The sequence below is a fragment of the Camelus ferus genome, chromosome 15, assembly GCF_009834535.1.
Source record: "Camelus ferus isolate YT-003-E chromosome 15, BCGSAC_Cfer_1.0, whole genome shotgun sequence".
NCBI classification, from domain to species: domain Eukaryota; kingdom Metazoa; phylum Chordata; class Mammalia; order Artiodactyla; family Camelidae; genus Camelus; species Camelus ferus.
In genome coordinates, this window is record NC_045710.1 from 54,396,547 (window position 1) to 54,409,823 (window position 13,277).

Here is a 13,277-nt window from a genome sequence, read left to right on the forward strand (position 1 = left end):
TAACAAAATGTGCCCATTTTTTTCCTTTATGGCTTTACATCTTGTTTAGGAATTCTTTCTCCACAACCAAGAATATAAGAATACTCTTTTCTCTTCTAGTATATTTATATTTTGTTTATAGATTTTAACATTGTTATTTATTTATTTTGATTGTGGTAAAAAATATATAACATAAGCTTTACCATCTGAACCATCTGTACGTGCACAGCACGGTAGCACTGATACATTCACACTGTTGTGTAACCATCACTATCATCCATCTCCTGAACTCTTTCATCCTGCAAAATGGAAACTCTATACTCATTAAGCAATAACTCCCCTTCCCTGCTCCCCTGAGCCCCTGGCAAACACCATTCTACTTTCCGTCTCTATGAATTGGACTCCTCTAAGTCCCTCATATAAGTGGAATCTTATCACAGTTTTTGTCCTTTTGTGACTGGTTTATTTCACTTAGCATAATGTCTTCAAGTTTCATCCGTATTGTAGCATGCGTCAATATTTCCTCTTTTTTTAAGTCTCAGCAATATTCCATTACAGATTTATTTTTGTATTTGGCCTTTAATCCGTATAGAATCTAACAGTGTTTGATGCGAAGCAGGGACTTAAGTTTTTTATTTTTAGGTTGGTCATCTTTAAAACAAAACCCAGACTCCCATGGGGGCTCAGGTCTGTTTCTGGACTTTTGTGTTATTGATCCCTTTGTCTGTAACTGGACTGGAATTACACTGCTTTAATTACTGAAGGTTTTCAGTAAGTTTTTATAGCTGCTAAAATCATGTTCCATCCCCATTCCTGTTCTTTTTTAGACTTTCCCCAACCATTCTCAGACATTTACTATTTCAGAGGAACTTTAGAATTACATGGTCACAGCCCAAAAATACTCCCTTGCGATTTTGACTGGGCTACCTTGAAGTCACCCATTAATTTGAGGTTGACATCTTATAAAGCTGAGCTGCTCGCTAACAGATCTCCAACCAGGAGACCTTGCTTCCCGGTGGCTCTCCAGGCTGTCCCGTGCTGCCCCCTACAGGGCTATCTGAGGACTTCCCACTTGCCCTGCCACCCTAGCCTATGATTCCAAGGCTTCTAGAAGGGACAGATTCCTATACATCCTTGATTTAATTTGTGAATGAAAATACTGCAACCATATCAGTAAACAAAGAATGCTGAAACCAAGTCATCAGCGGCTGCCGCCCTCCCCCAGTAAGGACAGGCCTGCAGCCCAGCCTCTGCAGCCACTCACAATGGTGCCCTCTGAGCACCATCAGTCTTATTCTGAGACTCAGAATAAGAAAGGACGGAATGCTGGCCCTAGATAGCCAGATGCTTGTCAAAGGAATGAATTCAATGAACCCAAATGTTTGCTTCCTCCCGTACACAGAAAAGCACTAAATTCTTTAACTTGAGATGCCTGGTTTTCTTTAGATAACAAGCAATCTTTTATTGTTCCAACCACCTGGTCTTTGTTGTAAAGCTCCTATATTTCCTAGCTCCTCCCCTACCTCTTCAGAGCTGTCCCTCAGAGTGATCTGAGAGGCTGTCACCCCAGCCCAAGTCCTCCTGCCAAATAAAACATAACTCTTAACTTTTAGGCTGCGCATTTATTTCAGTTGACAAATTCTTTCCTTCCCCAAATGACATTTGGATTTTAACCTGTCGACTGAAATAAAATGCACAACCTAAAACTTGAGGTTTTATTCGATGGACATTTCTGAGGACTCAAACCCTTCAAACCCAGGATGACAGCCTCTCAGATCGCCCGGAGGGACCGCTCCGAAGAGGTAGAGGAGGAGCCAGGATATATAGGAGTTTTTACAACAAAGACCAGGTAGTTGGAACATCAAAAGATTACTGTTAATTAAAGAAAACCAGATAGCTCTGGATTTTAGTGCTTTTCTATGTATGGGAAGGCACAAAGGTCAGGGCTGATTGAAATCACTCCTTTGATGAGCACCTGGCTATCGAGGGCCAGCCTCCTGTGCGTCCCATCCTGAGTCCCCGCAGGGGGCACTGCTGGGGGTGGCTGCAGAGGCAGGGCTGCCTGCTTGTCTGCATCCTGAGTTGGCTGATGACTTGATGGCCCAGCATTCTTTGTTTACTGATACGGGCGCGCAGTATTTTTCGTTCATAACCTGAACTTTCAGAGCCAAAATCCAGAGTGGGCCTTGCAGAAACCTCAGGCCCTGCAGTAGACCCGTCGGGAAATACTCCCCTGCTCCCAGCAAACTACACCCCTAAGGCCGACGCTGAACACACGTGTGACCAGTTGACAGGTGACTAGGGTCCAGCTGACAATTTTCTTAATAGCTCTACTATTACAGGATACCATAAATTTCCCTTGTTTTAAGTGTATAATTAAATGATTTGCGCAACCAGACCAAATCCAATTTTGGAACACTTCCACCACCCCAAAAGTACCCCTCATGCCTATTAGGGTCCTTCTCTGATGCCACTTTGTCTTGAGCATGAAAGCATCGGGAGGAGTGGGGGACAGAGTGAGGGAGTCCCTAGGAGATCCTCTGCCAGTAAGTCTAGAATCAATGCCCCAACAATGTGCATAACACAACTTGTGAGCCAGCACCCCTCTCCTGAGGAGACCTAGCTGGGGGCTCCTCCTGAGGACACTGGCCATGCTGAGCCCCATCCCCACCCTTCCAGGTGGATAAAGTTTGAAGAAAAGGTGGAGGAAGGAGGCGAACGCTGGAGCAAGCCCCACGTGTCCACACTGTCCCTGCACAGCCTCTTTGAGCTCCGGACCTGCCTGCAGACGGGGACGGTGCTGCTGGATTTGGACAGCGGCTCCTTACCGCAGATCATAGGTGAGGTGGGGACCACTGTGACCCCCTCAAACTAGGGCAGCATCCCCCCCTCCCTCACCCCATCTCATGCCCACCCTTGGTCTGTGTGACATGCCCACCTCTGATGCCCACCTGATTCTGCAGAGACCAAGCTTTGGATCTGAAGCTCCCAAGGCAGTGTCACAAGTTTCAGTTCCATGTAGGGAAGGAAAGACCAGCCTCTGAAATGCAGCCAGCAATATAGCCCAAGGGAGACATGGTTGGATGGGGTTTGTAGCATGGTTGCAGACATCTGTTGCCATGGCAACCTGTTTCTCATCAGAGTAAATGGAACATCATTCATCTTTAGGAAACTAGCTCTCATTTGATGGAGTGGCAAAGGGAGGCAGTGGCTTGCCTTATCATCCTTAAAACTTCTTGCGAATTTTGTTCCAGCACATTCAGTTTTGCCAGAACTATTTTGCCCAAAATACTTTTCTAAAAAGAATCACGTTAGGACTAAACCCATTTACCATAGTACTTTCATGCTTCTTAGGGTACTTTCATGTGTGCAATTTCATTTACTTTCCACAATGTTACTGATAGAAAGAGCAGAGACTCCTGCACCCACACAGGCACCCACATGCACCAACACCCACAGATATGCTCACACCCTTTTACACACGAGGAGGCTGAGGGTGCATGACTGATCCAAATTTCCAGTTTGTGGCAAAGGTGGAACTATTTCTATATCCTCTGCCTCTTTTAGCTCGCTTTTGATCCCACTAATAGCAGATGAAACTGAAGACCCCCACATCCCTGGTCATGCTGTCCCACGTGGACGAGGTGTGTTTGTTTCCCACTTAGATGATGTCATTGAGAAGCAAATTGAGGACGGCCTCCTTCGGCCAGAGCTCCGCGAGAGGGTCAGCTACGTCCTCCTGAGGAAACACCGTCACCAAACCAAGAAGCCCATCCACCGCTCCTTGGCCGACATCGGAAAGTCGGTCTCCTCCACCACCAGTGAGTAGGGCTGTTCGCTGCTGGCTTGTTCTGTGCGCGCATCTCGAATCAGCGTCCCTCCACCCTTGCTGTCCCAGAGCTAAGATGCCCAGACGCTAGCCCTGCTGGCCCCGTCAGATAAGTGCAGTAATCTGTACAAAGCTGCTAAACAAAGAGCCTTGAGGAATCTCTTTAGACGAGTTATTTAGAAAGTGTGTATTTAGCAAGTGGTAATGACGGCGGCAGGGACTTCCAGGCACTGTCTGAATGCTCCCCGTGTGTTAACTCACTTCGTCCTCACGGTAATCCCGTGACTAGGGGCTGCTCTCATCATCCCCATTTTACAGACGAGGAGGCTGAGGCTCAGAGAGGTTGAGCTACTTGTGGAAGGTCACGTGGCCAGTAGGTTGTGGAATCAGGGCTGAACTTCGGTAGTCTACAACGCCTAGTGCCTGTTTCATCAATTGTGTCTCTCACTTTCAACAGTACAAATATTTCCTCTGATCATGTTCAGACTATTCATTTGCTTCACACACACAAGAAAAAAAAACCTTGAAAAACAAGAACCAAAACCAAAACCACCAAAACATCCTTTCTTCCTGGAAGGGGAAGGCATGTCTTGCCGCCCATTTTTATTTAGGTGAAAGGATTGTAGACGTGGACTGCGCTAGTGCACGAAGCGGAGCCACGCCGGCGAGTCTACCGAAGCCAAATCCCTCTGTCCCTCCTCCCAGATCGCAGCCCAGCGCGGAGCCCGGCGGCGGGCCCGAGCCTGCATCGCTCCACCGAGGACCTGAGGATGCGGCAAAGCGCGCATTACGGACACCTGTGTGAGTGTCTTCTCTGCGGCTGCGCGGCAGCTCCGTTCTGGCTGGGGGCCGCCCTGCAGGCTGACCTGACTCTCGCAGACTTTCATAGCAGAGGAGGGAAAGCTCAGGCTCTGTCTAGAATTCTCAGGCATCAGGAGAAATCTGATTTTTCCCCTAAACCGGGGCTGCCCTCAGGTTATTAACAAATTACTACCGTAATTTTCTAAATAATCACTCCAAAAAAAAAAAAATGCAGCTCTAAATCAAGTCCTGTCATAATCAATACGCAAGCCTAGGTGCTAAACATTTTTAACCTAGCTTACGCCTTTGTTTTCACCAAACTGATCATTAGTCCTGTTTTTGTTAAAAGACTTCTAGAAACAGAGTTAAAAACAGTTCTTTCCCCCAGGACAGTCAGAGAACGTTCCCCTCCGGGATGACAGTCTCATGCCCCCGAGACAGTGGGGCTCTGGCCAAGCCGCAGCCCCTGAGTGCTGGGAGTAGGTGGGCTGCGTGGTCACAGACTCGGCCTTTTCAGGGACGAACAGACCCGTGAGCTGTGAGGCAAAGGAGAGAGGAAACTTGGGAAACGAAAAGGAAAAGCAGTGGGAAGGAGTAGTTCCCTTTTACTAATATGCCAGGATATAAGCAAGACATCCCAGGGCTGTGGTCCTGATCAGGCCTGAAGAATGCATGGCAGGAGGGCAGGTGGGGAGTGTGGCCGACATGACCTCTGCCGGGTTTGCTGCAGACTTTTCTCTGTTCTTAGTGACCCCAGGATGCTCTCAATCTCCCCTGGTCTTGGTTATTCCACAGAGGGACGCCAGCAGTCAGCAGGCAGGGACTGGCTTTGGGACGAGCCTTCTGCTCTGTTATTCACTATATATGCAGTGCCAATGCTGTGTGGGGACCCAGATTGAGTAAGGGATTACAGCTTTGTGTGCTATGTCGCCCCACCCCAAGGTGGCGCCTGGGAAGGCTCAGCGAGGACTAGACTTGCTCCTGAGTCTTGCGAGAATAAATAGGAGATTTCCAGTAGCATGGGGAGTAAGAGGGTGTTCTTTACAACAAAGGAAACAAACAGCAGGTGAGGAGAAGGCGCTGTGAAGGGTGTCCCATATTCTGAAATATACATTCATAATTCTGGGAAATACATCGATTCAGCTCACCAGGAATGTATTCTAAGGGAAGGAAGGTCCAATCAAAGAGGGCCTATGTGTCCTGCAAAAGGATCCAGCCTTTATTTTGAGGGTGGTGGGGACCCCTGAGAAGTTTTAAGCAGCGGGGTACCATGCCCAGACTTTTATTTGAGAAATAAACTAAAAGGGGCCAAACGACTGGAAAAGAAATGTTGCAGAAAAACATGTTACAGCTTAGTATTATAGCTCGGTGTTACAGCTCAGTTGTGACAGAAACCTAGATCCCTGGTGAGAGGCCAAGTGGCACTTGGAGAGATGAAGAACTCACGTTTATTACACCAGCTGGCCCAGACGAGTTAACACTTCAAGTTCTGGACCCTAGCTGTAGGTTTACACAGGCCTTTTATAGGCTGTCAGTTTTACACTTTGCAACATTGTATGCAAATCAGGCATAACAGAAGTTGACCAACCAGGAACAAGCTTTGTAGAACTAGACCAATCAGGAGCTAGAGAAGTAGCCAATCAGGAATGAGCTCCATGCAATTGAAGTACTACAAATGGACCAATCAGAAGTTAGGGAAGTGGACCAATCAGAAGTGAGAGTAATAACCAATCAGGAGTGAAGGAAATAACCAATCAGAAATGAGCTCAGGAAACCAATAGAATTTTAGGTGTAACTTAGCCGCTTTAGAGGTAGAAAGTGAGGTAGAGCTTCCCAGCCAGGGAACCTGATGTTGCTGGGAGAAGAGCAGCAGCCCTGCCTAGGGGTCCTGCCGGTCTTTTTATGGGGCTTCCCGCCTCAAAGAGATGAAGCCCACATTCGGGCAGTGAGAGCAAGAATGGAGAGAGGAGGGCCCTGTTGGGATTCAGTGACTGGTGGGGAGTGGGAGGTGAGGAAGAGGGTGGAGTCGAGGCTGCTCTTATGGGCTCGAAAGCCAGTGGATGAGGGAGGAGGCATTGGGTCTGCAGAGGGGGTCATCTGATGGAAGACAATGAGTTTCATTTCCCAGTATGTTGACTTTGAGGTGCCAGGTGGGGCTCTCAGAGGTGTCTGGAGCTCAGGAGAGACATCTGGACTGAAGACTCAACCTGGGCCTCCTCAGCCCAAATGTGGATGGGGAAGTGGGTGTGATTGACCAAGGAGGAGGCAGGGAGGTTGCTGGAGGGTTTGAGAACAAAGCAAGGCCCTGAGGAGGGCCCATCAGGAGAGGCTCCTGGGTGGAAATTAGAAGAGGGGAGCCGAGGGAGAGCATAGGTCTGGAAGTGAGGGGACACCACAGGCCACAGAAGGCCAAGGAATAATAGGTGTGAGGGTGTGCACTGGGTCTGGCCACTGGTGGGAAATGACAGCTCAACTTCTTCTGCCTTAATGGAGAAGGGAACTGTCCGCAGTTCAAATAGTTCATCAGCACTGCCCCCCCCGGGGGCCCACCTTCCTTCCCTCTGCCAGCCGCATCCCCAGCCAGCTTTAAAGACTCGCATGAGTCATAGAGGACACAGCTGAAACTGCTCTCTCCCCATCAAAGTCCAAGCTTAGGGACACCTGGCTCCTCACCTGGTAGTGTGGCTGTGTCCCTCCGCATCTCCAGGGCCTGGTGCAGAGCAGACAGCTTGGTCTCTGCCCAAGAAGGTGGGGCGGGGCTCTGGGACTGGGGCGCAACAGATTGAGGAGTGAGAAGGAAGCCGTAGAACCTGGGCTCCAGCAACTCTCTTAAGAAAGCTGCCATCGAGGTGGGGAGAGTGTAGCTTAAGCGGTAGAGCACATGCTCAGTATCCAAGAGGTCCCAGGTTCAATCCCTGGTACCGCCTCCAAGCGGACATCAATGAAGAAAATGAATTACCTTCCCCTCAGAAAACAAACAATACAAGAAAGCTGCCATTGAAAGGAAGGGAAAGGAGGATGTTAGCTCAAAGGGGCTGCAAGATTAGGGGAGAGGGTTTTGCTTTGGTTGTGAAGCTGGGAAAAGCCTCTTAGAGACCGAGAGAAAAGGACCCGTGAGACCTGGTTTCTCCTGATGCACCTTCTTTTCTTTCCCTCCTAGGTCACGCCCAGAGCAGAAGCATGAATGATATTTCTCACACCCCAAATACAGACCAGGTAGTAAAGCCCTGCACTTGGCCAGGGCAGGACGAAGCCTTTGGTTGCAGGGGAAGGGAGCCCCTGCAGGCATAACTCCATTCTCATGAAAAAGTGGGAGTCCCCAGGAAGGGCCCGGGTGGGGCTCTGGGCTGCCTTGGTGACTCTGCCCTGTCCATCACTTGGGTGCCGGCTCTGTGCCAGACCCTCTGTGCCAGGACAGGGAGATGTGATCAGATGAGATGCTGGCTATCCCTGAACTTGGGATTTATGGGAGAGAGAAGACCACCACACAGTCTCACCTCCTCCATGACCCACGAGCACTTTTAATGATGAAGTGGGAACGTGGGCTGATAGAGGAAAGCAGTGGGGCCTCCCTGCGGGGGCAACAATGATTGTGAGTCAGCTGGACTGCCCAGCAGGGTATCTGCTCGTCTGGTGCAAGATCAAGCCAGTTCTTGTCTCCCACTGATGAGCTCAGAATCCTACAAACAGGCTGAGTCCACGTTCTAAGGCCCACAGCCCGGGAACCCCATGACTGTGCCCCAAGGGGAGCCCACAGGAGGCTGTCCTCACTTCCAAACACTGCACATTTCAGGGGCAGAGGGTCCCATGGTCCCCTTGCCTGTGCCCCCAGGAGTAGGAAGAAAGGTGATAAAGGAAACCTGAAATTTGGCATAGATGCCTCAGGAGCTCAGGTGACCTCCAGGCCTTCAAGGCACTCCCTAATCGTGGAAGGCAGAACGGAAGTGTTCCTTCACAGGAGCATCAGCCAACATTTCAGGTCCACACACTGCAGCGCACGGCACCGTGCAGGGCCTTCTCTGTGCAGCACGACGGGACAGTTAGCACCTCCTCCCCGCAGTTAACAGGCTTAATGCAGGTACATAACTAGCCCAAGTTCCTGGGGCTGGAGGATGCCAGAACCATGATTGGTCCAGAAGGTCTGACTCTAGATCCCCTAACTTGGGAGTGAGTTAGGAATGAGTGAGTATTCTGGGATGTTATTTTGAGAAGAACCCCACATTACTATAGTCACGTGCACAGACAGTGGAGCCATGATGACAAAGCATTTACTGGTAAAAGTCTCTCACGGCCTATTTCGGTGACTGTCTGAGTGGCGCTAAGAAGGGTCCTACTGCTCTCCGCAGGCACTGCCGCCTTTGACTTAGGGACCGGGGCCCAACGCCAGGCACCAGCGTCCAGCTCGCCTGACTGGTTGGGAGATGCTGCTCCTCAGTATTTGCAGCGGCAGTGGCTTGTTGTGGGGACAATTTTGTACAACAGGGGTGTTCTTTTAGGTGTATCTTTCTTCATCACTCCACATCGGCCCTGGGCAGCGAGTTCCCAGGGAGCAGAGCATGGATTCAGACGTGTGGCTGGGTGCTGTGGCTCCGCAGAGCTGCGCCAAAGTCCCCTGGGTTCAGGCAGTGGGGTCAGCAGGGCCCTGGTGGGACAAGCCCACATCCAGATTGTTGCCAAGCTAGGGTGGCCAGAAGGCCAGCAGGGCCCATTTCTGGGATGCCTCCACCCTGGCCTCCTTACTGGGGTCACAACCTGCAAGGGAGGACCAAGGCCCCGTTTCACTCCTCTCTGCTCCTGGAATATAAGGGGGCTGCCTGGGCCACTCAGAGCATTGGCTGTTTTCAAAGCCTTATTCTCCAGGGCAGTCCTGCCAGCCACCTCTCCTCCTGCCCCCCGGACCTGCTCCCTGCCTGATGCCCGGGGACACGGAGTTGGCAGGGGGACTGTGCAGCCCTCCATCCTGAGGAACCTGCTTATGAATCAGCTGACTGCACCTGGGACAAAGGGACTCCATGAGCTGTGGGGACTCTGGGCTTCCCATTAACTCGTGCCCTTGCTGCTTCTCCCTGCGTTAGGGTCCTTGGGGCTGAGTTTTAGGGTTTTGGTTTTTTTTTTATATAGATTTATAAGATTATAAGTGTGCAGCCCATGCTCACAAGCCTTTTCCAGTGCTGGTAGGCCCCTGACCCAGTGGGTATCAGGCCGCCATGAGTCAAATCAGGAGATGGCTGTGGGCCCAAAGGGGCAGGACCTGTTGGCCATGCCCAGGCGCACAACTGACCCCTCCCTGGGGCCTGAAGGAGCCCACCTTCACTGAGCTTATGAGAAACAAACATGTCTGTGCCCACAGGAGAGCGTCCCACCGAAGGGGAGTGGGTGGCAAAACTGTGGCGTCCACAGGATCTCTCTGCAGCGCTCACCTCCACCTTCTGGGCCCTTTCTTCCTTTGTTGGCCACTGTGGGCTTCCGCCAGCCCTGTCCTCCCCAAACGCTCCCTCTCCACCTCTCTCTATGAAATTGCCTCTGTCCCTTGCCCATCCCCTTGCTGTCCAGAGGGAAAATGATCTGAAAAACTAATGCGTGTTAAATGTCAGATGTTAAAGACTAAGAAGAGCACGGAGGTGACCACCCCTGGGCACTGTCATTGTCAAAGTGGACTCGGGAGGAGTCAGCGTCTTAACCGCAGGGTGGACGTCATAACTGCAGAGGGTGGGACTGCCTAGGGGCAGAGGGCTCAGTTCCAGCATCTCTCACGTTGGACCCCACCCCCTCTGCCTGTTTGACCTTCCTGCCCTGGACAGACACCAGCCAGAGGGGCTGGAGGGAAGGCATTTCCAGAGTTTCAGCTGGAAAGGCTCAGAAGCTATGAGTTTCCCAGGTGGTCCCCAGAAGTCTCCCACTGACTTGAAGTCATGGTCCTGGGGGTCCTGTCAACCAGGAAGCTGGTGGCAAAGAGAAAACAAATCATGTCCTCTCTGGCCATCAAGCTGGCCTCATTCCTCCCACAGCCACTCAAGGTGAAGGCAAAGAGGGAGGGCTGGGTGGCCAGAGTGTAAGAGCCAAGACTCCTTCATGCTTGGGCTGCCGGAGGCTGGGGATGAGGCCTGGTGTCCAGCAAACCTGGGCTCACTTCTCTGACCCCTCAGCTCCCCTTAAGTCAAAGTTTCCACCCATCAAGAGATGTCTTAGGGGTCAAGTCATTGCCTGTTTCTTCCCATCTACAAAAGGCTTGGTTGGTCCCTGGGGTTAGCCAACGTTGAGTGTCCTCATCTGCAGACTAGGGGAGTGTTGGGTCATTTCCTTCAGTCTCTTAAACGCTGGGAAAATTTTTATAAATTTAGCACCCACTCCGCAGCACTCTGAATGGGGGGGGCGGTGAGTGAGAGCAGAAACCACTGCCTGTGAGTATGCATGGGTGTCTCCTGTCCCCCTCACTGACCAGCTGAAAAACAAATTCATGAAGAAGATCCCCAAGGACTCAGAAGCCTCCAATGTGCTAGTGGGTGAGGTGGACTTCCTGGACCAGCCGTTCATCGCCTTCGTGCGTCTCATCCAGTCTGCCATGCTGGGAGGAGTGACCGAGGTCCCTGTCCCCACCAGGTGAGATCCCTTGAAACCTGCCCACCACACCCACCCTTGGGTGGCCATCTGTCCGTGCACTCAGCCAGCAGTGCTGTTGGAGACACCCCTAAAATGAAGACGAAAAATTAGGGAATTGGCCAGGGAGGACAGTCTGACTCGGGAAGAGTTTAGAGCGTTTATTTAAGATAATCATAAAAAAGAAGCAGCCAACAGCTGGGCGAGATGCTGTTGAGGGGGCTCTGGGACACCAGAGTGCAGGGAGGGTGCTCAGGCGGGAGTGAAGAGGAATGTCTCCCAAAGCACATACGGGATTCAGAGGCGGGAAGGGACATGGTTATGGCCAGTTAAAAAGTGAAGAGTGCATATTATTTAGGGCCAGAAAATCCTTCTCTTCATCCGCTTCTATTTGTCCTTCTCCCTTGCTTCCTCCTTCTTCCTGGCAGATTTTTGTTCATACTGCTGGGACCTTCTGGGAGAGCAAAATCCTACAATGAAATTGGCAGAGCCATTGCAACCCTCATGGTAGATGACGTAAGTGCACGTGCTCCTGAATGTCATGGCTCCTGCATCAAACACTGCATGCATTCACTCATCCAACAGGCACGTTTGAGCACCTGTTGTGTGCCAGGTCCTGTGCAGAATGTGAGGACTGTAAGAATGAGGGGATAGTTACTGCCCTTTAAGAGCACCAGTCAAATGGGAGAGACAGGCCTATAATCCTAGTGTGAACCAGGTGCTGACTGCCCACGTAGTCAGGGGGCCCTTTACACATGAGGGGGCTTTAAAGCTAAGGATGAGCAGGAGTTAGGTAGACCCAGCCCAAGCCTAGGAGGCAGGCATTCCAGGCAAAGAGAACAGGGGCCAAGGCTCGGAGACGGAGAAGCTGGATGGAAGTGGTTTGATGTGGACTCAGTGTAAGATCTGTAAAGTCAGGAAACACTCTGGAGACAGTGTGAGATGATGCAGCCTGGCCCTCCAAAGATAAAGGGCTAGGATGTTACCAACAGATTTGAAATATCTGAGCTTCGCCAACTGGGCTCTGCACAGGCCTCCTAACGCACTTGCTCCGTGGGAAACTGAGGGCAGAAAGGTTAAGTAACGCAACCCAAGTTGTCCAGCTGGTGCACCAGACCTGGCCTGCAGGTCCGCGAGGGGACCCAAGGCCTGCTGTTCCCACTGCACCGTATTTCACCTGCCGCGCTCTGTTCTCATCTCAGAAACTCAGAGCAGGTTGGCAGCAGGGGCAATGGTCCAAAGTGATTTTCTATGGAAGTGTATGTGGTGAGCCTCCCGGGAGGTGGATGAGCGCAGACCTGTCTCCTCTCCTGTCTCTCGCTGCCAGCTCTTCAGCGACGTGGCCTACAAAGCCCGGAATCGGGAGGACCTGATCGCCGGGATCGATGAGTTTCTGGACGAGGTCATCGTGCTTCCCCCTGGAGAGTGGGACCCAAATATCCGAATCGAGCCACCCAAGAAGGTCCCTTCCGCCGACAAGAGGTGTGTGTGAACGAAGGGGCGGCAAGCGGAGAAGTGGTTCGGAGGGACCTTTCAGTCTGTCTGTTTCTTTTTTTGGATTTGAAAGTTGTCAGCATACAGGGTTTTATACTTTTTTGTCCCAGTTTCATTTTATTTCTCTAAGGAAAAAAAACAGAAGCAAATATGCTGACTGTGCACATCTGTAAAATCTGAGTGACCTGTGTCACTGCATTGTCCTCTGTATTTTCAAGACAGCTGATGACTTGAATTGGCGAGGTAAGGGGTGCTGAGCTATTCCCCGGGCTGGAGCCCCAATGTTCCCTGTCCCCTTTCTCCTTCCAGGAAATCCGTGTTCTCCCCGACTGAGCTAGGCCAGATGAACGGCTCTGTTGGGGGAGGCGGTGGAGGGGCCGCAGGGGGCGGCGCCGGAGGCGGAGGCGGAGGCGGCGGCGGCGGCGGCGGCAGCGGGGCCGCCGGAGGCAGCAGCGGGGATGACGGAGAGATGCCCGCGGTGCACGAGATCGGGGAAGAGCTCATCTGGACAGGAAGGTGCCCGCTCTAGGCCTGTCGGTGACGCCAGCTGGCTTAGATTTCTCTTCTTCTCACCCAC

General features: G+C 51.4%; 1 protein-coding gene across 1 annotated transcript in view; it reads left to right on the forward strand.

The window, feature by feature from the left end:
• Positions 1–13,277, forward strand: part of SLC4A5 (solute carrier family 4 member 5) — an 88,844-nt gene that overhangs the window by 40,494 nt on the left and 35,073 nt on the right. The window contains exons 5-12 of the mRNA XM_032497879.1: positions 2,659–2,819; positions 3,645–3,800; positions 4,514–4,609; positions 7,770–7,825; positions 11,052–11,209; positions 11,635–11,722; positions 12,534–12,688; positions 13,010–13,216. Coding sequence (XP_032353770.1) covers positions 2,659–2,819; positions 3,645–3,800; positions 4,514–4,609; positions 7,770–7,825; positions 11,052–11,209; positions 11,635–11,722; positions 12,534–12,688; positions 13,010–13,216 — 1,077 coding nt within the window. The remainder of the gene's footprint in view (positions 1–2,658; positions 2,820–3,644; positions 3,801–4,513; positions 4,610–7,769; positions 7,826–11,051; positions 11,210–11,634; positions 11,723–12,533; positions 12,689–13,009; positions 13,217–13,277) is intronic.